Consider the following 27,789-nt stretch of genomic DNA (forward strand, 5'->3'; position numbering starts at 1 on the left):
GTGCCAGGGATAGGTAAGTTTCCTCTCAAGTCTAATGGCAGGACAGAGGCATGCAGAAATGAGATGAGGGCAGAAAGAAGAGAAGGCTCAACTGTAGTTTATGAATGATGTTCTTATATTTAAGTAGTTATATTTTTGGCCCGGCGCGTTGGCTTACGCCTGTAATCCCAGCACTTTGGGAGGCCGAGGCAGGTGTATCACCTGAGGTCAGGAGTTTGATACCAGCCTAACCAATATGGTGAAACCCCGTCTCTACTAAAAATGCAAGCCTGTAGTCCTAGCTACTCGGGAGGCTGAGACAGAAGAATCGCTTGAACCCAGGAGGCGGAGGTTGCCGTGAGCTGTGATCAAGCCACTGCTCTCCAGCCTGGGCGACAGAGTGAGACTCCGTCTCATTAAAAAAAAAAAAAAAAGGCCGGGCGTGGTGACTCATGCCTGTAATCCCAGCACTTTGGGAGGCCGAGGCGAGTGGATCACGAGGTCAGGAGATTGAGACCATCCTGGCTAACATGGCGGAACCCCGTCTCTACTTAAAAAATTACAGAAAATTAGCCAGGCATGGTGGGGAGTGCCTGTAGTCCCAGCTACTCAGGAAGCTGAGGCAGGAGAGTGGTGTGAACTTGGGAGGCAGAGCTTGCAGTGAGCCAAGATCAATGCCACTGCACCTCCAGCCTGGGCGGCAGAGTGAGACTCCGTCTAAAAAAAAAAAAATGCCTGGCCAGGTGTGGTGACTCACGCCTGTAATCCCAGAGCTTTGGGAGGCTGAGGCAGGCGAATCACCTGAGGTCAGGAGTTCAAGACCAGCCTGGCCAACATGGTGAAACCCCATCTCTACTAAAAATACAAAAATTAGCTAGGCCTAGTGGCTGGTGCCTGTAATACCAGCTACTTGGGAGGCTAAAGCAGGAGAATCGCTTGAACCTGGGAGGTGGAGGTTGCGGTGAGCCAAGATTGCGCGATTGCACTCCAGTCTGGGGGACAAGAGCAAAACCCCATCTCAAAACAAACAAAAAAAATTCCCATGTGGCATGTGATGCTTGCACCACTAATAAGGAGGTCATATTGCTCTTGTAGGACGCTGCTGCTGTAGCACTTTGAAAGTCAGCTGTTTTATAGAAACACCAAAATGATAATGTTAACTGGCACAAATCCAGAAACTCAAGCTTTTGATTGTTTATTGACCATCATATCTGAACTGCCAGTTTCATGGAGTAAGATACTTTTCAAAGGATTAAATATGGCATAGCTATTCCAGTCAGCAAGGTAAATCATCAGGCTCATTGCAGTGTGAAACTACCCCTGTGGTCTTTCTACTATACCTAGCTACCGCACAACTTTGTGTCTTAAAATAAATTGTTGGCTTTAGGTTTTAGTGTTTGGTTTTCCCATTTATAAAAGAGAACACTACGTGGTAACTTAGACCTCACCTAGAATCATACCACATTCATCATATGGTAATAATAGATGGAATACATTTTTATGGAATATATTCTATAGAACCAGGGACTGAAAATGTCAGTAGGACCACGGGGTCAGTTATTTCAGTCCACAATTTGGTGTAATAATTTCTTTTTCATAGTATTCTTGGTAAATTATGTTTCTGTAGCTGATATTCTCTTGTAAATTCCAGAGGTCTATATCCAACTGCTTTTTTTTTTTTTTTTTTTTTTTTAAAGAGACAGGGTCTTGCTTTGTTGCCCAGGTTGGTCTCAAACTCCTGAGTTCAAGTGATCCTCCTGCCTCAGCCTCCTGAGTAGCTGAGATTACCGGTGAACTGCCTTTTTTTTTTTTTTTTTTTTTGAGACAGAGTCTCACTCTGTCGCGCAGGCTGGAATACAGTGGTGCACAATCTTGGCTCACTGCAACCACCAACTCCCAGGTTTAAGTGATTCTCCTGCCTCAGCCTCCTGAGTAGCTGGGATTATAGGCACACGCCACCATACCCAGCTAATTTTTGTGTTTTTAGTAGAGACAGGCTGGTTGGTCACCATGTTGGTCAGGCTGGTTGCAAACTCCTGATCTCATGATTCATCCGCCTCAACCTCCCAAAGTGCTGGGATTACAGGTGTGAGCCACCACGCCCGGCCGTGAGCTGCTTTTTAAATCACTTCACTTGGATTACACACAGGCATCTCAAAATTATTTTTAATTGATAATTATATATATTTATGGGGTGCATGTGATATTTGACTCATGCATACAATGTGTAATGATCAAATCAGGGTATTTAGGATTTCCAACTCAAAAATTTATCATTTATTTGTATTGGAAACATTTAAATCTTCTAGCTATTTTGAAATATACAATAAATTATTGTTAACTATAGTCACAGTCACACTACTGTGCTATCGAATGCTAAAATTTATATCTTCTTTCCACTTTTGTACCCATTAACCAACCTCTCTCTATCCCCTTTCCCTCCCAGCCTCTGGTAACTGTCATTCTACTTGCCAACTCCATGAGATCAACTTTTTAGCTCCCACGTATGAGTGACAACATGCAATATTTGTCTTTCTATGCATGGCTTATTTCACTTTACATAATGACGTCTAGTTCCATCTGTGTTGCTGCAAATGACAGGCTGAATAGTATTCTGTTGTGTATATATGCCACATTCTTTTTATCCATTCATCTGTTGATGAATACTTAGGTTGCTTCCATATCTTGGCTATTGTGAATAGTGCTACAATAAACACGGGGATCCAGGCATACCTTTGATATACTGATTTACATTCTGGATAAATATCCAGCAGTGGGACTGCTGGATCATATGACAGTTCTAGTTTTAGTTTTTTGAGAAACCTCCATATATTTTTCTATAATGGCTGTATAATTCAGTGTATGAGAGCTCCCTTTTCTCCATGTCCTCACCAGCATTTGTTATTTTTTTTGTCTTTTTGTTAATAGCCATTCTAACTGACAGTGTCAAATTTAACAAGTTCAAATGGGAGTTCTTGATCTGCCCCCACTTCCAAATATGTTCCCCTTACAATAGTTCCCATTTCAATAAATAGCACCTCCATGGGCCCAGTTAGTAGGTTAAGCTACCAATCTCTGCTTCCACTCTTAACTCCTGTCTTCACATAGTAGCTGACATACTGTTTTAAAAGGTATCAAATCCTCCACCCCTTCAGTGGCTTCCTGCTACATACAATTTTAAAATCCTTATCATGGCCTACTAAGTGCTGCATGATCTGGCCCCTACCTACCTTTCTGATCTCACTTCTCCCCGTTAAAAAGCTTCAGACAAGCTAGACGTTTTCCATTTCCACAAAGAGCAATCTTTTCTCCTTCAACCCAATCCACTTGGCCCAAGAGCTTTCACAGGGCTTACCCTGCCCCTCTTCCATTTGGCTCTTTATCTTACTCTGAGAGGTCTTCCTTGACTACCCTTCCTTGGTCCCTCATTTATTTAGTTTTATTTTTGAAACAAGAGGCTTGCCCTGTCACCCAGGCTGGAGTGCAGTGGCATGATCATGGCTCACTGTTAACCTCGAACTCCTGGGCTCAAGCGATCTTTCCTCCAGCCTCGGCCTCCAAAAGCGCTGGGATTACAGGCATGAACCACCACACCTGGCCCCTATTTATAAATTACAGTTCCTTCCGTACATTTTCTACAACTTTAAACACATACTGGTTTAAATGACACTTAATTACTGTCTACTTTCTCCACTACAGAATTAAGGAGAATAGGAACCATATCTGCTTTGTTCAGTTTTGTGCTCGTAATAGTAACGGCACCAGCAGCAACAAACATACAGCATTTACTTTATGGCAGGCATTATGCTAAGCGCCATACATACAACTAATTTAATATGTACTCCTAGTATATTGTCTGGAGGTAGCCAATGGTTAGGTTGTTCAATGAATGAACCCAGCCCCTACATGCTCACCAACAGGGAGCCTAGCACCCCTGGAAACTGCTCCTTATACTGTTAGATAACTGGTGCTCGCAGGAATCTTATTTACACCGTATTGGCCTTAGCATGTCTCCCTGCAGTTTCCACCCACTGGTTCTATTTTTGCCCCTTCTGGGGCCACGCAATACGAGCCTGAATCGCCCTTCCGCAAGCTCGCCTTTGCAGTACCCGAAGACCCACGCGCCCCTTCCTCGTCTCCATTCCTCCCACCTCCCGGTGCCCCTCCTGCAGATACAGCTTTTCTGCGCGGTGGTCGGGAAGTCCAGCCCCGGCTAGCCAGCTGCTCCCGGCATCCTTCGCCGCCTTGCGCGTCACATGACGGCGGCGGCCCCGCACGATCCCCAGGCAGCTGTCCGCCCCCGGGCGGGGCTGGCCGCACGCCGCAATCCTTCCGGCTGCTGCGGCTCCGGGGCGGGTGGCGGTTGGCTTCCAGGGCACCGGCGGCCGCGGCCCGGACTCCGCGGTGGGCGAGCGCCCTGCGAGGTAAGCGGCCGGTGCGCAGAGGCTGCGGGCGAATTTGGGCGGTCGCGGGAGGGGACCGGGGCGCTTCCCCGGGCGACCGACCCAGGAAACGCCGCTCGGTCCTGGCCGAGACTGAGCGGCTGGTCGGGCTTCGGGCATCAGGGGTCTGGCAGGACCGTGAGGGGTGCCCTCAGGCCGCCCGCTGCTCCGCGCTCTCCCGGCACCCGGAGGCTCAGGCACGCCGACGGAGAGCTGTGCCTTGGTTTCCCCTCCTGTAAAACTACCGGACGCGGAGGATGTATCTCAGCGGTGCCTCCAGCCCTGGGATTTTTCGAGTGTGTAAGTGAAGTCGAAGAAGAAACTGACTCTTGGGATGGGGAAGAACCTTCACCTAGGAACGCAGGGGCAAATATGGGGCTGGGCACCCACTGTGTATTTTATGCAAATCGCAAGCCTCTTGGAGACGGTTTCTTCATCTTTAAACAAAAAGTGATAACCCTTGTCCTGCCTCGCTCTTGGGACTGCAGTGAAGAACAGAGGGGAAAGTCATTTGAGGAGCCAGAACTCTGGAGTCAGCTGTGGGTTCAGATCCCAGTTCTGCCACTTATTGGCTTTGTGACCCTGAGCCAGATTGATTCCTCATCTGTTAAAAGGTGGTAATAAGCTCATAGGTTGCTGGGAGGATTAATTGTAAAGGGTTTAGCACACAGTGTCTGGCACAAAAGCCTCAGTAGATAATGCTGTTAGTATAAGCATTATTAGTAAGCTAGAGATTGCCCCATGTAAGGGTTTTTTTTTTTTTTTTTTTAGCAGAATAATCACTTTTGTTTCTATATTTTTAGTCCTGAAAACTGCCGTTTTGGTTTGTAAGATCTTCCCTTTTTCGCATTCTGGGCCCCCTTTGCCGTCTCTTTTACAATTGGCATATGAACCTGTTGTTCCTACCATATGAGTCAGGCTGGATGGGAACATCAATTTACTTGAGCAGATGGGTATCAGATTCCCTCTGAGGGGAGAGAAAAGTGCCAGGCATGTGTTGCCACCAAAAAAAAAAACCACAGTACAGTGATTGACTGTCAGAGCTGGAGGATGCCTGGGAAACTATCTAATCCAGCTGTCTCCTTTGCAAATGGAGAGACTGGACCCAGAAGGACGACAGGACTTTGATTTTGCTCAGGACCCAACAGAGTGTTGGCAATGGGTAGTGGAGAGGACGGACCTTTTACCAGGCGCCGTGCTTTCCCTCAGTTCTAATCTCATTCTGCGTTTATTCAGCAGCTATATGGAACCCCTACTGTGTCTTGTACACCTACTAGGATCTGGACATAGAGCTGTGAACAAGACACACATGGTCCCTGTCCTCAAGGGGCTTTTTCTAGAGCTAGCTGTGTTAGTTTGAGGTTATATAATGTTATATATATATATCCATCTCCCTGCCCGTTCTCATTACATTTTAAAATAACAATAAGCTGCAGCTCGCAGTGAGCTTACCTCATAGCAGCTGGCCTCCAGGGATAGGAGCACACAGAGAGACCTGAATTATTTCAGGATCCCTCACACCAGTTCCAGAGCCCTTGTTGGAGCCTGGTGAGATTTGTGAGACTGGAGAAAAAGCTGCTTTGTCAGGGCTTTTAAGAATGGATTTCCTTCTGCCCTGGAGCACTTGGATTTCTTTGTCTTTCTGGTTTCAGGCCTCTTACTGTTTTTAGATTTCTGAAAAGAGCCGCCTTCACAGTAGTGCCTTCATTTTGGTTGCCGTGGTTATCAGGAGAATTGTATTTTTGTGATCGCACAAGTAGCTGTTAAGCAATAAATGGTCAAGCAGTCACCAGTTCACCATGAGTTTCCGTTCTCTGGTTTGTTTCAGTTGCAGCGCAGTTACACTATTCCTTCCTTCCCTCCCTCCTTTTTTCCTTCAATAAACTTGCATTGGTGGCAGTGCCAAGAGGAGTGGGAGTGAGTAGAAATAGATAAAAACATACGTACACTTTGGCCTTAGGGACCTCAGATTCTTTGGCAGGGATAAAACTGAGGGCAGATTAGTGGGGGCTCTGATGATGTAGATAGGGAGTCGGCAAGAGCTCTCAGATGGGAGGGATGGTGTCCTGGGCAACCAAGAAGACATCACTTGCTTTTCACAGGATGATGTGAAATAAACAAATTCCTTCTACCTGCTTCAGTCAGGAAATAGATGGAACAAGCATTTTGTTCTTTCAGTTTGCCTTAATGAATGAACCTATTCTTGAGTTACCTGTCATGGCTTTTGTTTGAAATGTCTGCTAGTGTCTCTCATTACCCTCTTTCTGTTAGTTTAGTGATTATTAGTTTCTCACTTGTCTAAAATGTTTGATATTGTATACATAAAGGAATGTATACAAAGAGACATTTGATTAAGATTTTGTCTATTTCAGTTTAGATGTTTAACATGTATGTCTCATTTCACAAGTTGGGTTTAAATTCACTCTTGTATTTCCTTATTTTTTCTAAGTAGACTCCCAAGTCCTCTGTAATGCCCTTATTAGTGAGAATTCCAGTGTCTCCTTCTCCAAGCTCTCTGGGGCTTATACATTCCAAAGGGGTCAGTCTTACTGTCACTCTCCAGAGGAGAGAGAACTGCATTGTCTGAGGAGTCCACACACATTGTCATTCCTGACACCGCTATATGGCATCACTGTTGAGCTGTCCTACACAGTCCACGAATGTGTGATCACTGCTGTCCAACGCCCTTATTGGACCAAATCTCTGCTAGCATGATTCCATGCTTGGTTTCCAAGGTTAGAGCTTGTTTTATTTATGCTTGCGTGCTCAGCCATTCTCCCCAAAGCACCTCACTCTGGGCTTTTTGTTGAGCTTTTCACCAGGCTGGGTTCCCCTGTTCTGCTGGAGAGTTCTCTTTTAGAGCATTTGGGGCCCTTCCTGCTAGCAGCCTTGGTCATGGTCATCTAGACCACCCAAGAGATGTCTCTGTTTTCAAACTTCTTATCAGAGTTTGCGGGCTCAATCCCTTCTCTTCCTAACCTTAACCCAAATCCCTTTGGCAAATTGGTTCCGCATACTCGCCCGGGTTCTGCCTACCAAGGATTCTCAGGAATTACAGCCTTCAACAAGGTATCTACCCCAGGAATTTGGGTGCCTACTCACCCAACTTTTCCATATGTAAAGAGGGGTCCTCAGGTCACCCTGAGCAACATAGATTTAGGCATTCTGCAAAATTTACTTGGCATGTACCCCGTTAGGGATTTTGCAGGCAAGGTTTTAATTTAAAAATAAAGGATTTTAGTTTTCTCAATTCTTCTAAGAAACAATAATCAGTATATTTATTTCATTTATTTGTTTTAAACTTTTTGAATATGAAATACAGCAAATATGCATTAAAAAACCACAAATATATAGTTTAGCAAATAACTATAAAGGAAATACACATGTAATCACCAACATGTCAAGAACCAGAGCATTGCCAATACTCAGTACCTGCTTCCAAATCATAATTTCCTCCCCCAGAAGAAATCATCTTGACTTTTGTGATAATCATTTTTTTTTTTGCTTTTCTTTGTAGTTATATCACCTATGTATATATCCCTAAACAATATAGTTTAAGTTTTTTAACATCACACATATAGAATCATGCTGTTTGCATTTTGTGTTTTGCTTCTTTTGCTCAATTTGTTTGTGAGATGTATCCATGTGGCAACCTCACTTATTTTCATTGCTAACAGTGTTTCATGGTATGACTGTGTCACAGTAGATGTATTCATCCTGTGGTTAATGGATACTTGAGTTGCTTATAGTTTCTGACTGCCAAGTACATCCTTAGATATCTTCTGTTGTATTTGAACAAGTTTCTTTAGGTTATATATGTTAGAGTAGAATTGCTTTACTAGATAGTGTCAGACAGTTTACTTTCCCACCAGGAGTATATGAGAGTTCCAGTTGCTTCATATCATGGCAAATAGTTGGTTTTATTGGTTTTAATGTTTTAACTATTTTCATGTCTGTATCATGATATTTCTTGTGGTTTTAACTTGCTCTCATTGCTTAATCTTGAGGTTGAGCACTTTTTTCTTTTCTTTTCTTTTCTTTTTTTTTTTTGGAAACAGGGTCTTGCTTTGTCACCCAGGCTAGAGTGCAGTGGCATAATCATGGCCTACTGTAACCTCTACCTCCTAGGCTCAAGAGATCTCTCCCACGTCAGCCCCCTGAGCAGCTGGGACAGCTGGATAATTATTTTAATTTTTTTTTGTAGAGACCAGGTCTTGCCATGTTTCCCAGGCTGGTCTCAAACTCCTGGACTCAAACTGGTCTTCCACATCAGCCTCCCCAAGTGCTGAGATTATAGGTGTGAGCTATGCCCAGCCCTTGAGCAGTTTTTTGTTGGTTAATTGGATTGCCTCTTTTGTAAACTGTCTATTGTCTCCTGCCATTTTTAAATTTTTTTTTTTTTTTTTTTTGAGACGGAGTCTCGCTCTGTCACCCAGGCTGGAGTGCAGTGGCCGGATCTCAGCTCACTGCAAGCTCCGCCTCCCGGGTTCACGCCATTCTCCTGCCTCAGCCTCCCGAGTAGCTGGGACTACAGGCGCCGCCACCTCGCCCGGCTAGTTTTTTGTATTTTTAGTAGAGACGGGGTTTCACCGTGTTAGCCAGGATGGTCTCGATCTCTTGACCTCATGATCCGCCCGTCTCGGCCTCCCAAAGTGCTGGGATTACAGGCTTGAGCCACCGCGCCCGGCCCCTTAAATTTTTTTAATTGATTTTTCAATAAGGAAATATATAAAGGAAATATATTTCCCTTATTTTTTTTTTCAATAAGGAAATATATATCCTTTATATATTTTGGTTAGTGGCCCCCTGTCAGTTGTACATTTTAAAAGTATCTTCTTATACTGTATGGCTCTCTTTTCACCCTTGAAATGGTGATATCTTAGATCCCATTCTGTAGAAGCAGGGCATTATTAAAATAGGGATTCTTGTTCAAGTGAGACTGTGGGAGAAGCGCTCAGGAAGAGGAGTATGAGGAAAGCTGGATTGGGGGAGGAGAGGCACAGCCTGGTGAGGGGGCAGTTGCAGTTCTCTGGAGAAAGGGACATCTGTGAGTTGTTCTCAGCTGATACCACATCTGAGTGACAGGTGTGCTAGCCAGTAAAGAGGATCTGAATGGAACCAGTAGTATTCTTCACAGTCCACTTCTTGCACCATACAGATAGGCTTGCTTCTTATATTAAGTTCACTCTATCCAGGTACAGCTTCTCCAGGATTCTGGTTAATCACAAATCCTGGGAAAACTTATAAGAGGAAGTTAAGTGAGACAGATTACAACCCTTGCTGCTGCAGTTGGTCCAGAAATCTAACAAATGCCCATATCATCCTCTTACACCATCCATTTTAGTTTCCCCTCCTTTGAGCCTTGAATGTATGATAGAACTTGGTGATAAAGCCACCTGGGCTTGGAGGTGTGAAGTGTGTTTTCTTTGCAATCTTATTTTTGACCACAGATTCAATGTCTTTAACGGTTCCAGGGTGATTTTGTTTTTGTTTTTGTATTTCTTAACTAAGTAATATTTTCCTTGGAGTTTATCCCTTTGTATTTATTTACATAAAGTTGTTTATAATATTTTCTTTTCTTTTTTTTTGAGACGGAGTCCCGCCCTGTCGCCAAGCTGGAGCGCAGTGGCGTGATCTCAGCTCACTGCAACCTCCGCCTCCAGGGTTCAAGCAATTCTCCTGCCTCAGCCTCCCGAGTAGCTGGGATTATAGGCATGCACCACCACACCCAGCTAATTTTTTGTATTTTTAGTAGAGACGGGGTTTCACCACATTGGCCTGGATGGTCTCGATCTCTTGACCTCGTGATTTGCCCACCTTGGCCTCCCAAAGTGCTGGGATTACAGGTGTGGGCCACTGTACCCGGCCACTTATAATATTTTCTTATCCTTTGGTGTACAACATCTATAGGGATATCCCCTCTTCCATTCTGATTTCATTTTAATGCTTTTTTTTTTTCCTTCTTCTTTGGTTTTAGTAGAGGTTCTTTTCAGAGAACCTGCTTTGATCATCAGTGATAGTCTTCATAATAAATTTGTTTTCTGTTTCCTAAGTTCTGCTCTGTTCTTTATTTTTCTCTTCTATTTTCCTTGGATTTATTTTGTTCTTTTTCTGACTTCTTGAAATTGATGTTTAGTTTCATTAATTTTTATCCTTTTGATTCTTTCTATTTAAGGTTATACATTTTTTTCCAAATTCTGTTTCAGCAGGAGTTCACAAGTTTTGATATGTGGTATCTTTATTTATTTCTTTTCTTCTTTTTTTCAGAGACTTTCACTTGTTGCCCAGGCTGGAGTACAGTGGCACAATCTCGGCTCACTACAACCTCCGCCTCCTGGGTTCAAGTGATTCCTCTGACTCCTCAGCCTCCCAAGTAGCCGGAATTACAGGCATGCGCCACCACGCCCAGCTAAGGTTTTTGTATTTTAGTAGAGACAGGGTTTTACCATGTTGCTCAGGCTGGTCTTGAACTCCTGACCTCAGGTGATCCACCCGCCTTGGCCTCCCAAAGTCCTGGGATTACAGGCATGAGCCTTCTTAGTTGTTTATTTCTAAAAATATTCTAATTTCCATTGTAATTCTTTCTCTAACCAATAAGTATTATATTCGAGAAATGTGTTTTGTAATTTCCAAACATACTAACATTTTCTAATTATCCTTTATTAATCAACTGTGGTCAGTGAGCTTGTTCTGTTTTTTGTTTGTTTTTGAGACAGCCTCACTGTCTCCGACATGGGAGTACAGTGATGTGATCATAGCTAACTGCAGCTTGAACTCCTGGCTCAAGCAATCCTCCTGCCTCAGCCTCCCCAAGTAGCTGGGAGGACTACAGGTGTGAGCCACTGTGCTCGATGCTGTATAATTTTAATCCTTTGAAATGTCTTGATACTTCTGTTAGGGCTGTGTTTATGGTCAGTTTTTATAAATGTTCCGTGTGTATTTGAAAGTAATGTGTATTCTACAGTTACTGGATTCAATGTCCAATGAACTGCCATTAGATCAAGTTTATTAATGATGTTCAAATCTTCTTTATCCTTACTGAGTGATTTTTTTTTCCTATGTATTATAGAGAGATGTGTTTAAATATCCAACTATAATTATGAATTTGTCTACTTCATCTTTTAATTTTTTTTTTTTTTTTTTGCTTTATATCTGTAAGGCCATATTATCAGGTACATACAAACATAAAGTTGTTTTATCTTCTTGGTGAATTAATTTACTTTTTATCATTATGAAGCTGCCTTTTTTGTTTCTAATACTTTTTTTTTGCCTTATACTTTATCTGATAGTATAGCTATGCCATCTTTTTAAAAATCTGCACAAGGTATATTTTTTCCATTAGTTTAGTCTTTTCTGTAACTGTGTTTTAGATAAGTCTCTTATGAATAGCATATAATTGGGTTTTGGTTTTTTAAACCCTGGGAAAACTTAAAAGGAAGTTTTTGGGTTTTGGTTTTTTAAACCTTGGGAAAACTTATAAGGGAAAACCCTGACTTTCTTTGTCTTTTAGTTAGAACATTTAGTCCATTTTCATTAGTAGCACCATTGATGTATTTTTGTTTAGGTCTGCCTTATTTTATGCTTTCAATCTGTTTGTCCTGACAGTTCTCCATTTCATTATAGCTGTCTTCCCTTATTTGGGGCTATTTTTCATCATTCACCTTTTTTTTCTACCAATGTGGATGTGATACACGTTTTCTTAATGGTTATGCTTGAAATTTCAATTTGACCAAAGTTGATAGATTTCCATTATAAGCAGTGAATATCTTTACTTTTTTGGACAGATAGGACAGCAACCTTAGACCACATGAACTGCATTTATCTTTTTTCTACCTTAGGGTAGATGAGATGTAAATATAATGTGTCAACTTTGACTGGAGTCTTACTAGCCTACAGAGAGGAAAAGGAAGTGAGTAAAGAATTTACCTGAGAATCAACAAAGTAATTGGGCGGGGGGTGGGGGGGGTGGCGGGCAGGGGTGTGCCAGTGGCTCACACCTGTAATCCCAGCACTTTAGGAGGCTCAGGTGGGCAGATCGCCTGAGGTTGGGAGTTCGAGACCAGCCTGGCCAGCATGGTGAAACCCCATCTCTACTAAAAATACAAAAATTAGCGGGGCGTGGTAGCAGGCTGCTGTAATTCCAGCTACCCGAGAAGCTGAGGCAGGAGAATCACGTGAATCCAGGAGGCGGAGGTTGCAGTGAGCAGAGCCTGGGCAACAGAGCAAGCTCCATCTCAATAATAATAATAACAATAATAATTTACTTGAGAAAACTGTGTATTTGTCAGGATTTGTTTGCTTGTAGGTGATCAGCTTAAACTTTCTGAACTTGAAAAAGAACATCAGTTGGCTTTAAAAAGAAAATGTTTCTGTGTCCCTGGACCTTTCATCTCTCACAGTCTCTCACCTTGATTGTCTGAGTCTGGCTTCATTCCTCACATGGACTCTTTCGAGTTGCCCCATTCCTTGCAAGGGGATGGGGGATTCTTACTGTCTTCTTTGGGTCAAGTATCCATCCTGTGAGGCAGAGGACTGCACCACTCTCAGTGGCAGCCCCAGCAGGACTAAATAGAGTGGAAGTAGGGTTTCCCTGATGATGCAGAAGAGGGAAGGTGCTGGGCAGACATAGCTAAGGCCAGGTACAGTGGCTTGTGCCTGGAATTGCAGCACGTTGGGAGGCTGAGGCAGGTGGATCACCTGAGGTCAGGAGTTCAAGACCAGCCTGGCCAACACGGTGAAACCCTGTCTCTACTAAAAAATACAAAAATTAGCCAGGTGTGGTGCCTCCTAGTTCCTTTCTTGGAGTACTGTGGTTCCTAACTTGTGAAGTGATGATATAGGAACTTCTAGCCTCACCATCACATATATATAAATTCATAGATCATGAAATAAGAATGAATTTGATCCTACAGTTGTTATGCACTAAAATATTACTACACAATAAATGTTCACTGATAGGAATTGAGGAAAAACATACTACATTTTGGTTGTTATAACTGCTCATTAAGATGACGTGTAAGGCTGGGCATCATGGTTCATGCCTATCATCCCAGCACTTTGGGAGGCTGAGGCAGGAGGATCACTTGAGTCCAGAAGTTTGAGACCAGCCTGGGCAACATAGTGAGTGACACCTCATTGCTACAAAAAAAAAAAAAAAAAAATTAGCTGGGTATGGTAGCGTCTGCCCATAGTCCTAGCTACTCAGGAGGCTGAGGCTGGAGAATCACTTGAGCCAGGGAGATTGAGGCTGTAGTGAGCCAAGATCACATCACTGCACTCCAATCTGGATGACAGAGCAAGACCTTGTCTCAAAAACAAAACAAAACAAAAGACATATAAAAAACACCTGGCATTTAGTAAGCCCTCAAAACACCCTTGCCTGCCCCTTCAAGGACATGCAATACATTTATGTGAGAATCAGTACTAAAACCCAGATCTGGGGACCCCCCTACAACTCCCCTTCTGTCTCCTAGGTAAACCAAAATGAACAGGCAGTGCATTGAAAGGAGAGAGGGTCCTTATGGCTCCAAGCCCACTCAGAAAGCACCATCAGAACACAGCTTTCTGGTTTATGTCATCAAATTTCAAAGCTGAAAATAAGAAACAGATGGTTATTTCTCAAGCTAAAGAGAGCTATGGTTTGAAGAAATGATGACAAGCCCAGCTGAAGTTCTTCTCATCTTTAAACTTAGGTTTTGTCTCATTTTCAATGGTGCGTGTAGGTGTGTGTACAGGGCTCTTTGGGGTTATCATATTTTACTATTACTTTAAAACAGTTAACTCCACAAAACTAAGGACATTTACTTTGATTTGAAGAAAGATTTTAAATCATTAATCCATTATAGTTGCTCAGTTAATGCAGTTTGTAGTTATTTACACTGGTGCTTGTGTGCTTTATAATGTTGGAAGATAAATTTTTTTGTTTCCTGTCAATACTAAATAGAGCTCTGAGCAGCCCTTGATTTTTTTTTTTTTTTCCACTTTTTTTTTTGAGACAGAGTCTCGCTTTGTCGTCCAAGCTGGAGTACAGCGGCGTGATCTCAGCTCAGGGCAACCTCCACCTCCCAGGTTCAAGCAATTCTCCTGCCTCAGCCTCACAAGTAGCTGGGATTACAGGTGCCCGCCACTATGCCCGCTAATCTTACTTTTTTTTTTTTTTTTTTTTTGAGATGGAGTCTGGCTCTGTCGCCCAGGCTGGAGTGCGGTGGCCGGATCTCAGCTCACTGCAAGCTCCGCCTCCCAGGTTCACGCCATTCTCCTGCCTCCGCCTCCCAAGTAGCTGGGACCACAGGCGCCCGCCTCGTCGCCCGGCTAGTTTTTTGTATTCTTTAGTAGAGACGGGGTTTCACCGTGTTAGCCAGGATGGTCTCGATCTCCTGACCTCCTGATCCGCCCGTCTCGGCCTCCCAAAGTGCTGGGATTACAGGCTTGAGCCACGCGCCCAGCCTTACTTTTTTATTAGAAACTAAATTCCAACACTTTGATACTAATATGGCCCTCCGTGGGTAGAAAGTGTGTTTCCCGGCCGGGCGCGGAGGCTCAAGCCTGTAATCCCAGCACTTTGGGAGGCCGAGACGGGCGGATCACGAGGTCAGGAGATCGAGACCATCCTGGCTAACACGGTGAAACCCCGTCTCTACTAAAAAATACAAAAAACTAGCCGGGCGAGGTGGCGGGTGCCTGTAGTCCCAGCTACTCGGAGGCTGAGGCAGGAGAATGGCGTAAACCCGGGAGGCGGAGCTTGCAGTGAGCTGAGATCTGGCCACTGCACTCCAGCCTGGGCGACAGAGCGAGACTCCGTCTCAAAAAAAAAAAAAAAAAAGTGTGTTTCCCTTGTTAAACAAATGTGGGACATGAAACAAGAGTTAAGTCACCTGCCCTCAAGATTAGTCTGCAAGGGAGAGGCAGAGCCCAAACTAGAGTGTGAATGAAGCCTGTTGGGTCCCTTTCGTCTGAGTCATTTCAGCACGCATAGGGCCTTTTGTGCTGGGACTCAAGGCAGCTCCCTGTGGTCCCCCAAATTAACTAGAAACTGTTTACCTTTGGCTAAGGGTGTTCCATGTGAACTGATACAACTGGCCTTTCTCACTGATCCCTTCAGATTCCTGGAGCTGCAGCCAGACTGAACCTCCCAACATGTCCTAAGCCCAGCTGAAGGTTTTCTACCTTGGGGGCTTTTGCTGATGCTGTTTCCTCTGCTACAGACCCCCTTCTTCCTCCTCTGCATGTCCCAGTCCTATGCAAATTTCAGAGTCCAGTTCAGATACCAGCTCCTCCATGAAGCTTGGCTTAGTGGTTAAAAACAGAGTCTTTAGGGTCAGACTGGGCTTCAGCGGCTCTGTACCTCTCTAACGAGTGATTGGGGCAAGTCATTTGTCACGTAAGTTCTCTTGGGCTTAGTTTCTTGAACTGAAAAATGAAGACAATATTAATTTCAGTCATTGCTTCTCAAATTTAGGGTGCACATAGGTTCCCTGGTGATGTTGTTAAAATGCCAAATCTGATCCAGGAAGTACAGGGTGGTGCCCAATGCCTGTCACTTCTAACAAGCTCCTAGGTCCTGGGAGCACATTTTGAGTTGTAAGGCTTGAAGAGTTCTTCAGGGAATAAGATGAAATAATGCATGAAAAGCACTCAACATTGTGCCCCTCAAATAGCAGTACTTAGTAAAAGGTACCTGCTGCTGTTTTTGTTGTCTTCCATTATTATTGGTTGATTTCCCTAGCTGGAGGTCACATTTTTATTCTTTAAACAAGGACTTTCCCTTTTTTATGGCACTGTATTAGTCTGTGCTCACGCTGCTGTGAAGAAATATCTGAGACTAATTTATAAAGAAAAAAGGTTTAATTGACTCACAGTTCAACATGGCTGGGGAGGCCTTAGGAAACTTACAATCATGGTGGAAGGCACCTCTTCACCGGGTGGCAGGAGAGAGAATGAGTGCAAGCAGGGGAAATTCCAGAGACTTATAAAAGCATCAGATCTCATGGGACTCACTATCACAGGAACAGCATGGGGGAAACCACCCCCCAGGATCCAGTTACTTCTACCTGGTCCCTCCCCTGACACATGGGGATTGTGGGAATTATAATTCAAGGTGATGTTCTGGGCAGGGACACAACCATATCATTCTGCCCCTGGCCCCTCCCACATTTCATGTCTTCATTTTTCAAAACACAATCATGCCTTTCCAACAGTCCCCCCAAAGTCTTAACTCATTCCAGCATTAACCCGAAAGTCTAGGTCCAAAGTCTCGTCCGAGACAAGGCAAGTCCCTTCTGCCTATGAGCCTGTAAAATCAAAAGCAAGCTAGTTACTTCCTAAATACAGTGGAGGTACAGGCATTGGGTAAATACACCCATTCCAAATGGGAGAAATTGGCCAAAGGGGCTACAGGCCCTATGCAAGTCCAAAATCCAATAGGTTAGTTATTAAACCTCAGCATTCCAAAATGATCTCCTTTGACAGCATGTCTCCCATCCAGTTTATGCTGATGCAAGAGGTGGGCTCCCAGCCTTGGGCAGCTCCACCCCTGTGGCTTTGCAGGGTACAGCCCACCTCCTGGCTGCTTTCACAGGCTGGTGTTGAGTGTCTGCAGCTTTTGCAGGCACATGATGCAAGCTCTCGGTGGATCTGCCATTGTGGGGTCTGGAGGATGGTGGCCTTCTTCTCACGGCATCACTGGGCAGTGCCCCAGTGGAGACTCTGTGTGGGGGCCCCGACCCCACATTTCCCTTCTATATTGCCCAAGCAGAGGTTCTCCATGAGGGCTCTGCCCCTGGAGCAAACTTCTTCCTGGACATCCAGGTGTTTCTATACATGCTCTAAAATCTAAGTGGAAGTTTCTATACCTCAATTCTTGACTTCTGTGCACCCACAGGCTCAACACCACGTGGAAGCCACCAAGGAGTAGGGCTTGCACTCTCTGAAGCAATAGCCCGAGCTGTACCTTGGCCCCTTTTAGCCATGGCTGCAGCTGAAGCAACTGGGATGCAAGGCACCATGTCCCAAGGCTGCACAGAGCAGGGGGTCTCTATGCCTGGCCCAGGCCCATGAAACCATTTTTCCCTCCTAGGCCTCAGGCCTGTGATGGGAGGGGCTGCCTTGAAGGTCTCTGACATACCCTGCAGACATTTTTTATCTTGGTGATTAACATTCCTCGTTACTTGTGCAAATTTCTGTATTGGGCTTGAATTTCTGCCCAGAAAATGGGGTTTTCTTTTCTGTCACATCCAATAGGTCAGTCATTAAACCTTAAAGTTCCAAAATGATCTCCTGCAAATTTTCCAAACTTTTATGCTCTGCTTTGTCTTGAATGCTTTGTCATTTAGAAGTTTCTTCTGCCAGATACCCTAAATCATCTCTCTCAAGTTCAAAGTTCCACAGGTCTCTAGGGGAGGGACAAAATGCTGCAAGTGTCTGCATAGCAAGAGTTACCTTTACTCCAGTTCCCAAAAAGTTCCTTATCTCCATCTGAGACCACCTCAGCCTGGACTTCATTGTCCATATCACTATCAGCATTTTGATCAAAGCCATTCAACAAGTCCCTTAAGAAGCTCCAAACTTTCCACATCTTCTTGTCTTCTGAGCCCTCTAAGTCTCTAGAAGTTCCAGAATTTCCCACATTTTCCTATCTTCTTCTGAGCCCTCCAAACCATTCCAGCCTCTGCCTGTTACCCAGCTCCAAAGTCGCTTCCACATTTTCAGGTATCTTTACAGCAGCACTCCACTCTCTGTGGTACCAATTCACTGTATTAGTCTGTTTTCATGCTGCTATGAAGAAATACCCACAACTAGGTAATTTATAAAGAAAAGAGGTTTAATTGACTCACAGTTCCACATGGCTGGGGAGGCCTCAGAAAACTTACAATCATGGCAGAAGACGTGGCAGGATTGTGAATGAGTGCAAGCAGGGGAAATGCCAGATGCTTATAAAACCATCAGATCTCGTGAGACTCACTCACTATCACGAGAACAGCCTGGGGGAACCACCTTCATGATCCGATTACCTGTACTTGGTCACACCCCTGACACATGGGGATTTTGGGGAGTATCATTCTAGATGAGATTTTGGGTGGAGACACAGCCAAACCATATCAGGCACTAAGCATTTTTCCCCTTGAATTGTGGGGTTTCTTTGGTTTTCTTTTTGTCTTTCGGGTGTTTTTTGGTAGACATATCTTTGTTCTGCCAGACTTGAGAGCAGGGTCTTTATCTGATTCCCACTGACTCACAAGGTGCTAGCCACTTGGTCTTATACACAGCAAGTGTTGAATACATACGTGGGTTCTTATTTACTTCTTTTTTTATTCCACAGGGATCTGTGTGGCAGCAGGGAATCTGTAGCTAATGATTTGAGTAGTCTCAGCTCTGCTAATATACCAGATAATGATGAGGGTGATTATTCATTCAGTAAATGATTGTAGAGCACCTGCTATGGGCCAGGCATAGTTCTGGGCATAGTACGAGGCAGTGATACAAAGTTTCTGCCCTTCAGGAGCTTACATTTACTCAGGGGAGACAGACAATAAATGAAGAAAAACATTTAATTCCACAGTGAATTTCCTCCTCGAGGTGCCCAGGCTCTGTCACCTGGCGCCCTGGGTCTGCAAGTGTGTTTCCTTTTTCCCATGGTGGATCCCTGTGGAATAACTCAGCACTTCCTGTGTCCCCTCTGCCCCCTCAGAGATCCACTCACATAAAAGCATTCGTGAGCAACGGAGACATTATTAGAGAGTTTGTGGGGAGCCAAAACAAGGGCCTCACTTTATACTCAACTGTTAATACCAAAGAGTTCCCCTGTTGCCACTTCCTCCCACCACACAGTTCCCAAGTGCAGCTCCCTGAGGGATGTTTTTATTCCTGACCCCAGCCTGCCTGCCCATCTTGGTGCCTGGTGAATGGCACATGGAGCGCACCCTTCCCGGAAGCAGTGGGAGTCCAGATACCAAATGAACAAAGCAGCAGCCTTCCTTCCAGTGCCCCACAGGTGCAGAGCTCTGGACAGTGCTGTGAGGGAGGTTGTCCCCGCTTTCCTCTTTACAGATGTGTTTCCATTTCATCCCTTTAGATGTTAGACTGGCTGAGGGCTTGTTCATCAGACCACTTCTCTCTCTCAACTCCTTCACTAGAGATCTCAGCCCATGCCATGGCTTTAAATGTCATTCAGGTCTCTATTCAAACGTCACTTCCTCAGAGACTTTCCTTGACAACCCTGTCTGAAATAGCACATGCGTGCATATATACCCCTTAACCTGCTTTATTTCTCTTCATGGCATTTATGTTAATATCTTTTTCATTTATTGTCTGTCTCTGAAGGTAGGGACTTTCTCTCATTTACTGTTTTTCAGTACTTGGAACAATGCCTGGCACATAGTGGGCAATCAACGAATGTTTGTTGAATAAATGATTTTTTTTCTCTGGAAATTCTCAAAATCTTCATGAGGTGTATCAGGCCAGCCATTGTCAGCCTCAATTTAGAGGCAAGGAAATAGGTTCAGAAAGGTTCAAGGACTTGCTGAAGTCACAGGGCGAGGCAGCAGCAGAGCCTGCTTGTTGACAGCTGAGTCTCATGGGACTTGCCTCCTGAGAGGGTGGCCTCTGCCTCTCCCACTGAGGCTGGGGATACCAGGTGGCCCAGAGGCATGTGGATACCTCCAGTGGGAGGTTAGGAGAGTGCTACACAGAAACTCTGAGTTCTAACACTCTTGGGACCATAAAAAATGGAACCAGGCTGGGCATGGTAACTCACGCCTGTAATCACAGTATTTTGAGAGGCTAAGGTGGGAGGATCACTTGTGGCCAGGAGTTCGAGGCTGCAGTGAGCTATGCTCATGCCACTGTACTCCAGCCTGGGCAACACAGAGAGACCTCATTTCTTTAAAAAAAAAAAAAAAAAAATGGCCGGGCACGGTGGCTCAAGCCTGTAATCCCAGCACTTTGGGAAGCCGAGATGGGCGGATCACGAGGTCAGGAGATCGAGACCATCCTGGCTAACATGGTGAAACCCCGTCTCTACTAAAAAATACAAAAAACTAGCCAGGCGAGGTGGCGGGCACCTGTAGTCCCAGCTACTGGGGAGGCTGAGGCAGGAGAATGGCGTAAACCCGGGAGGCGGAGCTTGCAGTGAGCTGAGATCCGGCCACTGCACTCCAGCCTGGGCGACAGAGCAAGACTCCGTCTCAAAAAAAAAAAAAATTTTAAATCAAAAAACGGAACCACTGGGGGCCTACTTCAGACCATGCTCCAGGTGCACAGGCTCTGGGGACATTTGTTATTTTTAATACCACATGCAGAGGCCCCAGTGGTAAAAAGGAAGGGCAAAACTTGAATGCATTGAAAAAAAAAAAAAGTGTCACCTTGTTCTAAGAAATCCCTGTTGCTTCATGGATATCCATGGATTAGTGTAAAGATATAGTAAATAAAGCCAAATGGAATGACAGGGAATGTGCTTGTGTGCTCAGAGTCCAGAGGGAGCAATTGTTGGCTTCATTGTAGATTCAGAGCCCTGGAGTTAGGTACACAGGCAAGTTTGGGAGAAAGCAAGTGCTGAAGGGTAGACAGTAACCTGCTAGGAAATCCCCCTTCCCCTGAGAGGCCAGTGACTAAACCATTTACTTCCTACTATAGGTGGGCTTCTTGGAACCCCAAGAAAACCGAAGCTCCAGTAGTTTCTACCTCAGGTGGCTTGGTCCAAAATCCCCCAGACACCCTCACGTCATCCTAAGGGAAAAAAATTGTGATTAATATTTGCAAAATTGTGAGTTCCTACCCTCACTGTTCCACCTAAATACCTCTCCTGGATGGATCTCCTTAAAGTATAGCTCTGGTCAGGCCACTTCCCTTCTGAGGAATCTATAATAGACAAGTACAAGCTTCTTAGTCTGGCATTCAAGGCCTTTCCCATCATGCAACTCGTGTAAGAGGGTAGAGCACCAGTGGCTCCAAGGGGTCAGAACTGACACCACCCGGGAAAGAGTAGTGCAGTCAATCTCAAGGTGCCCAAGGGCTTTACAATAATGCCCTTTAGAGTTTCACATGCTCTTTCAGCCAGAAATGGCTGGGCTTTGCTATGGTAACAAACAATCTGCAAGTTCTTAGTACCTTAACCCAAACAAAGGTATATTTTTCATGCATGGTGTATGTCCATCTTGGCTTGGTCGGCGTCTCTGCTTACTCTAAACATGTAAGGATCCAGGTTCCTAGAGTAATCGTCATCTCAAATGTTGCCAGTTGCTGTGCCACAGAGAAAAGCAAGCTCTGGATGATCTTGCATAGGCAATGAAGTGCTCTAGTTGAGAAGTAATGCACATCTCTTCTACTCAAAACCCATTGGCTAGTACTAGCCTTGTGGCCCCATCTGACCTCAGGAGGGATCAGATGTACAATCTTGTCATGTGCCCAGAAGGAAGGAAAACTGGAAGTAGTTGATGAAGAGCATTGATTCCCAATACAATGTGCGTTCGATTTTTTAATCATCACAGAAAGCCTTTGGGGTGCTATCAAGGTCCTCAATTTACATATGAGGAACCTGGGGCCAGAGAGGTTAAGTGACTCATTCAAGGTCACCTGCAACTCGACCCCAAGTCTTCTGGCTTTGAAATGATTGGTCTTTGCATGATGCAGAGAGAGCCGCTTCACTGAAAGAGTTGAAGCTGAGGAAGAAGGATGCTGCATCAAAGTGTGGGTGGGGCCTTTTATCACAATCACCAGGGAGCTTGTTAAAATGCACATAATTGGTTCCACTCCAGAGATTCTGATTCTGGAAGTCTGAAATGGAGCTAGGAATAGGCCCCAGGTGATTCTTAGGCGATATTTCAAGAGCCACAATTAAAGAATCTCTGCTATGGGAGGTTCTACTAAGTCTGGCTTAAAGAGTTCCTTTTTTCCGCCAGGTGTGGTGGCTCATGCCTGTAATCCCAGCACTCTGGGAGGCCGAGGCAGGCGGATCACCTGAGGTCAGGAGTTGAAAAGCAGCCTGGCCATGGTGAAACCCCATCTCTACTAAAAATACAAAAAAATTAGCCGGGCGTGGTGATACGCACCTGTAATCCCAGCTACTCAGGAGGCTGAGGCAGGACAATCGCTTGAACCCAGGAGGCGGGGGTTGCAGTGAGCGGAAATCATGCCATCGCACTCAAGCCTGGGCAACAAGAGCGAAACTCCATCTCAAAAAAAAAGAATTCTTTTTTCTTGATCTCTATAAGCTGCAATAGTGCTTAATTCTTTCTCTCTCACATTGTTATCAGCTGTGACAACAAATGGTTGCTATCACCTAATGGGCAATACATTAATTATTCACCTAAAATTTGAGGTGGGGGCACGGTGGGGGCTCATTTCTGCTTATTTATTTGCTTAAAAACACTGTTATTAAGCATGTACTTTGTGCTGCATATTGGATGGTATGTGGGGTTCTTGCTATATTCTCTATAACTGAATTATGGTAGCCTAGGGTATTCCTTATTGATGAGCTACTATGGGAAACGTGGCAAACCCATCTGGGACAGAAATTGTCAGTGCTGGGTACTATGGGATGTCACATGGGGCACACGATGCATTGACTGGGTTGAACACTTATATAGTAAAGTAAACTAGGCTCAAATTGACAGGGAAGCAGAGATGCATTTATGAGGGTTGGTGGTTGTGATTTGGGTCTCTCTTATAATCCCTCCTGAGACTTAGAATACTGACCATTAGCAATAAATTCCAGGAGAACCCTAATGGAAAGTCCTGCAAAAAGACTATGGAAGCCTCTCACCTGGAAGGCTGTAGAGGTTAGGTTCCTTTAGTGTTAGCTGATTTCACTCTTGAACACCTGTCAGAGTTGCCGCTTGTAGAAGGAAAGAACATCATGGATAAAGCATCTTAGAAAGCGCACAGTATGGTGCTCCCTGAAAGAAGAGTATATGGTTATACTCAGAGTTGCTGAGAAATCAAAAGCAGACTGTGGGGATGATGAGAACACAGAGCCTAACAAGTAGGTCAAAGCTCTTGGCAATGATTAAAGATACTCTTTTCAGATGCAGCAGTTGGTCCTGGTTAAGATGAGATTGCCCGCTGGGAGGAAATGTTTGGGTAGTTGATGGTTAGCACACTTTCATATGGAAGGTTATGAAAATGGGGATAATGATGTCCTTTTGGTGGTTTTAAATTGAAGTGGCTAAATAATAAGGAAAGAAGAAATGAAACCAGGACAGCTAGAAAAGTATTATAGATGAGCCCGTCTTTATAGGGAGATAGATAAGAAATGTAGAAAGATAAATGTAAATGGTGTGGGGACATAGTATGTAAGCTGTTATGTGGGAGGGAGATTATCTGAGCTAGCTAGAAATGGACTTTGTGAACGGTCAAGGCCAGCTAGATGAAAGGTAATATGTGAAGTAATTGAATTCAGAGAACCATGCATAGGTCACCAAAACTTTATGGAAAGACAGCAAAATAACATTTTTAAATTACTTCTCAAGTGAGGCAAGCCAAGAACGTGGTTGGAGGAGAGGGCCTAACTGAGGCTGAGCTGCATCTACCCCACTCAGGGGTCCTGGCAGAGCTCCTTCCTTATGAGAATGACTTTGTGAGAAGAAAAGCAACATTCAAATTAAGAAAAGAATAATTAGAGGCAGAGCCATCCAAGGCCTCCGAAGGGGTAAAGAGGTCTGGGGTAAGGTTCAGAAGGGATGTAGAGTGCAAGGATATGAAGTTGTGAGGGAAAGAGTGAGTTATGTGAGAGTTCAATATAAAAGGGTTCATTTGAGCTGCCAGAGGTACTGCTCTCTTGTGATGATGGTCAGATCAGTTGTAGGTAATCATAAATCATCACTTATTGGCATCATTGCCTGAAAGAACCCATAGCCTGGGAAAAAATCAGAATCCTACTCTCATAGTGCATGGACACGCAGACCCAGTATTGGAATAATCTAGGCACCCCGTAGCTAAGAATGCTCTCCTTATCTTTTCTGTTGCCCTGAGTAATTGTAATAGAGAAAGGAGTCAACACCAGGTATTGAGTCTTCAGAAAGAAAAGTACCCAGTCCCTATCGTAAACAATCCAGTGGAGGATGCAGAAGGCTTAGAAACAATGACCAAGCCAGTAGAAAAAGCATCTCTAATATCCCCATTGCGGTTTTGACATATTCCATTAAAGAATACAGAACAGGCCGGGTGCGGTGGCTCACGCCTGTAATCCCAGCACTTTGGGAGGCTGAGACGGACGGATCACTTGAGGTCAGGAGCTCAAGACCAGCCTGGCCAACATGGTGAAACCCCCATCGCTACTAAAAATACAAAAATTAGCCAGGCGTGGTGGCACATGCCTGTAAAAAAAAAGAACAAAAGTATCTTCAACCGACTTATTTTTTGACAAAAGTACAAAAGTTATTGAACGGAGAAAGGATAACCTTTTAAACAAATGATCCTGGGACAGTTGGATAGCCATAGGCTAAAAAGAAAAACTTCAACATAAACTTTACACTTCAATAAGAAATTAACTCAAGATGGACCACAGGCTTAAGTATAAAGTGTAAACTATAAAACTTTTAGAAAAAAAGACAGGAAAAAATCTTTTTTTTTTTTTTTTTGAGATGGAGTCTCGCTCTGTTGCCCAGGCTGGAGTGCAGTGGCACAATCTCGGCTCACTGAAAGCTCTGCCTCCAGGGTTCATGCCATTCTCCTGCCTCAGCCTCCTGAGTAGCTGGGACTATAGGTGCCTACCACCACGCCTGGCTAATTTTTTGTATTTTTAATAGAGACGGGGTTTCATCGTGTTAGCCAAGAGGGTCTCAATTTCCTGACCTCGTGATCCACCCACCTCGGCCTCCCAAAGTGCTGGGATTACAGGTGTGAGCCACTGCACCTGGCCAGGAAAAAAAATCTTTAAGATCCAGAGCTAGGTAACAAGTTCTTAGACTTGACACCAAAAGCATAATTCATAAAAGGAAAAAAAGGTCAAAAATGTGGTGATACTGTGGTGCTGGCGTAAGGATTGACAAATAGATCAATGAAACAATAAATAGTCCAGAAATAATCCCACACTACCATTGTTTGATTTTTTTTGAAAAAGGCACCAAAGCAACCCAATAAGGAAAGGAGACTGTTTTCAACAAATGGTGCTAGAATAACTTGATATCCACATAGAAAAAGAAGGAACCTCAACCACTACCTCATACCATGACAAAAATTAATTCATGATGGATCATAGAACAGTATGTAAAAGTCAAAACCACAAAGCTTTTAGACAAGAGAATATATCCATGACTTAGGAATTAACAAAGCTTTCTCAGAGAGAAGAAAATAATCATAAAAGGAAAGAAATGGTAAGTTAGACTTCATTAAAATTAAAAACTTCTCACCAAAAGATTCCATTAAGACAATGAAAAGGCAAACCACAGATTGGAAGAAAATATTCAAAGAACATGTATCTGGCAAAGGACATATAAAGAAGTCCTATAATATAAAAAAAAAAAAAAAATTAAAAATAGGCAAAAGGACCGGGCACAGTGGCTCACACCTGTAATCCCAGCACTTTGGGAGACCAAAGTGGGAGGATCACCTGGGGTCAAGAGTTTGAGACCAGCCTGGCCAACATGATGAAACCCCATCTCTACTAAAAATACAAAAATTAGCCAGGCATGGTGGTGGGCGCCTGTAATCCCAATTACTCAGGAGGCTGAGGCAGGAGAATCACTTGAACCTGAGAGGCAGAGGTTGGAGGTTGCGGTGAGCCCAGGTCGTGCCACTGTACTGTAGCCGGGGTGATAAGAGCGAAACTCCATCTGAAAAAAAAAAACCAGACAAAACATTTGAACAAGTACTTCAAAAAGGAGATATATGAATGGCCAATAATCACATGCAAAATATCTCAACATCGTGTATTATGAAGAAAATGCAAATTAAAATCAAAATGATACACCATTACATACCCACCAGAATGATAAAATTTTAAAAACCAGCAGCAGCTGGGCATGTTGGTTTACTCCTATAATCCCAGCACTTTGGGATGCCAAGGCAGCAGGATCACTTGAACCTGGGAATTCGAGGTTGCAGTGAACTATGATCACACCAAGCACTCCAGCCTGGGTGACAAAGTGAGACCCCGCAAAAAACAAACAAAAAACACCACAACAAATGTGGAGCAACTGTGCTTCTTATTCTTTCTTGGTAGGAGTGTAAAATAGTATAGTCTCTCTGGGAAAAGAACCTAGGAATTCCACTCCTAAGTACTGACTCAAGAAAAATTAAAACATGTCCACAAAAACACTTACATAAGAATATGCACAGCAGCAATATCCATAATAACACCAAACTGAAAGTAATTCAGGTTTCCATCAAGGAGAATTAATTTTTTAAAAACTGTTATATATTAACACTTAATACAATGAAATACTACTGAGCAGTTAAAAAGTAAACTACATGCAATGAAATGAGTTAATCTCAAAATACTATGCTGAACAAAAGAAGCCTTACACAGAAGAATACATACTGCATGATCCCATTTATATGCAATTCTAGAAGACAAAACTAATCTGTAGTAGAAAATCATGATAATAGGAATTTGAGGAGATAAGAGAAAAAAAGCGGTTGCCTCTTGGAGTTGGGGGTGGAACTTGACAGAAGAGTCATGAGAGAACTCTCTAGGGTATTCAATTTCTTGATAGGGGGTTGTATTGCACATATGAATGCATTTGTCAGTTCTGCAAATACACACTACGGTACATCCATAGCACGGAATAGTCCTCAGCATCATAAACAAACTTTTGATGCACACCACAAGTAGGATGAGCCTCCACTGAATTACATTGAATGAAAAAAAGCCAGTCTCAATAGATGACACACTGTGTAATTCCACTTATATAACATTTTTGAAATGATACAGTTTTAGAACTGGAGGACAGATTAATGGTTGCCATTAATTAATTCTGTTAGGACAGAAGAGAGGAGGCAGGATGGAGATGTGTATAGTTACAAAAGGGCAACACAAGGGATCCATATGGTGTTGGAACCATTCACCGTCTTTACTGGTAGTAGACACACAAAGTTACACAGGTGATAAACTTGTATAGAACTTAATACACATGCACAAGTGAGTACAAGTAAAACTGGAGAAATCTAAATTAGATGTTGGACTATACAATGTCACTATGCTAGTGTGATATTATACTATAGATTTGCAAAAGGTTACCATTGGAGTAAACCAAGCAAAGAATGCAAAGGATCTCTATTATTTCTTATAACTGCATGTGAATCTACAATTTTCTCAGCGAACATTTTTTAAAGACAGCTTCTTAAAGAAGCTGTTATGCTATCTTGACATACCACATACCAAGGAAGCTATCAAAGGGTACAGAAGGCCAGAAGGACTGAGGAACCAATGTGG

The 27,789-nt window shown here is 43.7% G+C and overlaps 1 protein-coding gene across 1 annotated transcript in view; it reads left to right on the forward strand.

Moving 5' to 3' along the window:
• The first annotated feature begins 4,122 nt into the window (after nucleotides 1-4,122).
• FBXO10 (F-box protein 10) overlaps nucleotides 4,123-27,789 on the forward strand; it is a 68,399-nt gene continuing 44,732 nt past the window's right edge. Inside the window, exon 1 of the mRNA XM_033238065.1 lies at nucleotides 4,123-4,403. Coding sequence (XP_033093956.1) covers nucleotides 4,236-4,403 — 168 coding nt within the window. The 5' untranslated portion in view covers nucleotides 4,123-4,235. The remainder of the gene's footprint in view (nucleotides 4,404-27,789) is intronic.

This window comes from Trachypithecus francoisi, unplaced genomic scaffold, assembly GCF_009764315.1.
Source record: "Trachypithecus francoisi isolate TF-2019V2 unplaced genomic scaffold, Tfra_2.0 Lachesis_group16, whole genome shotgun sequence".
NCBI lineage: Eukaryota > Metazoa > Chordata > Mammalia > Primates > Cercopithecidae > Trachypithecus > Trachypithecus francoisi.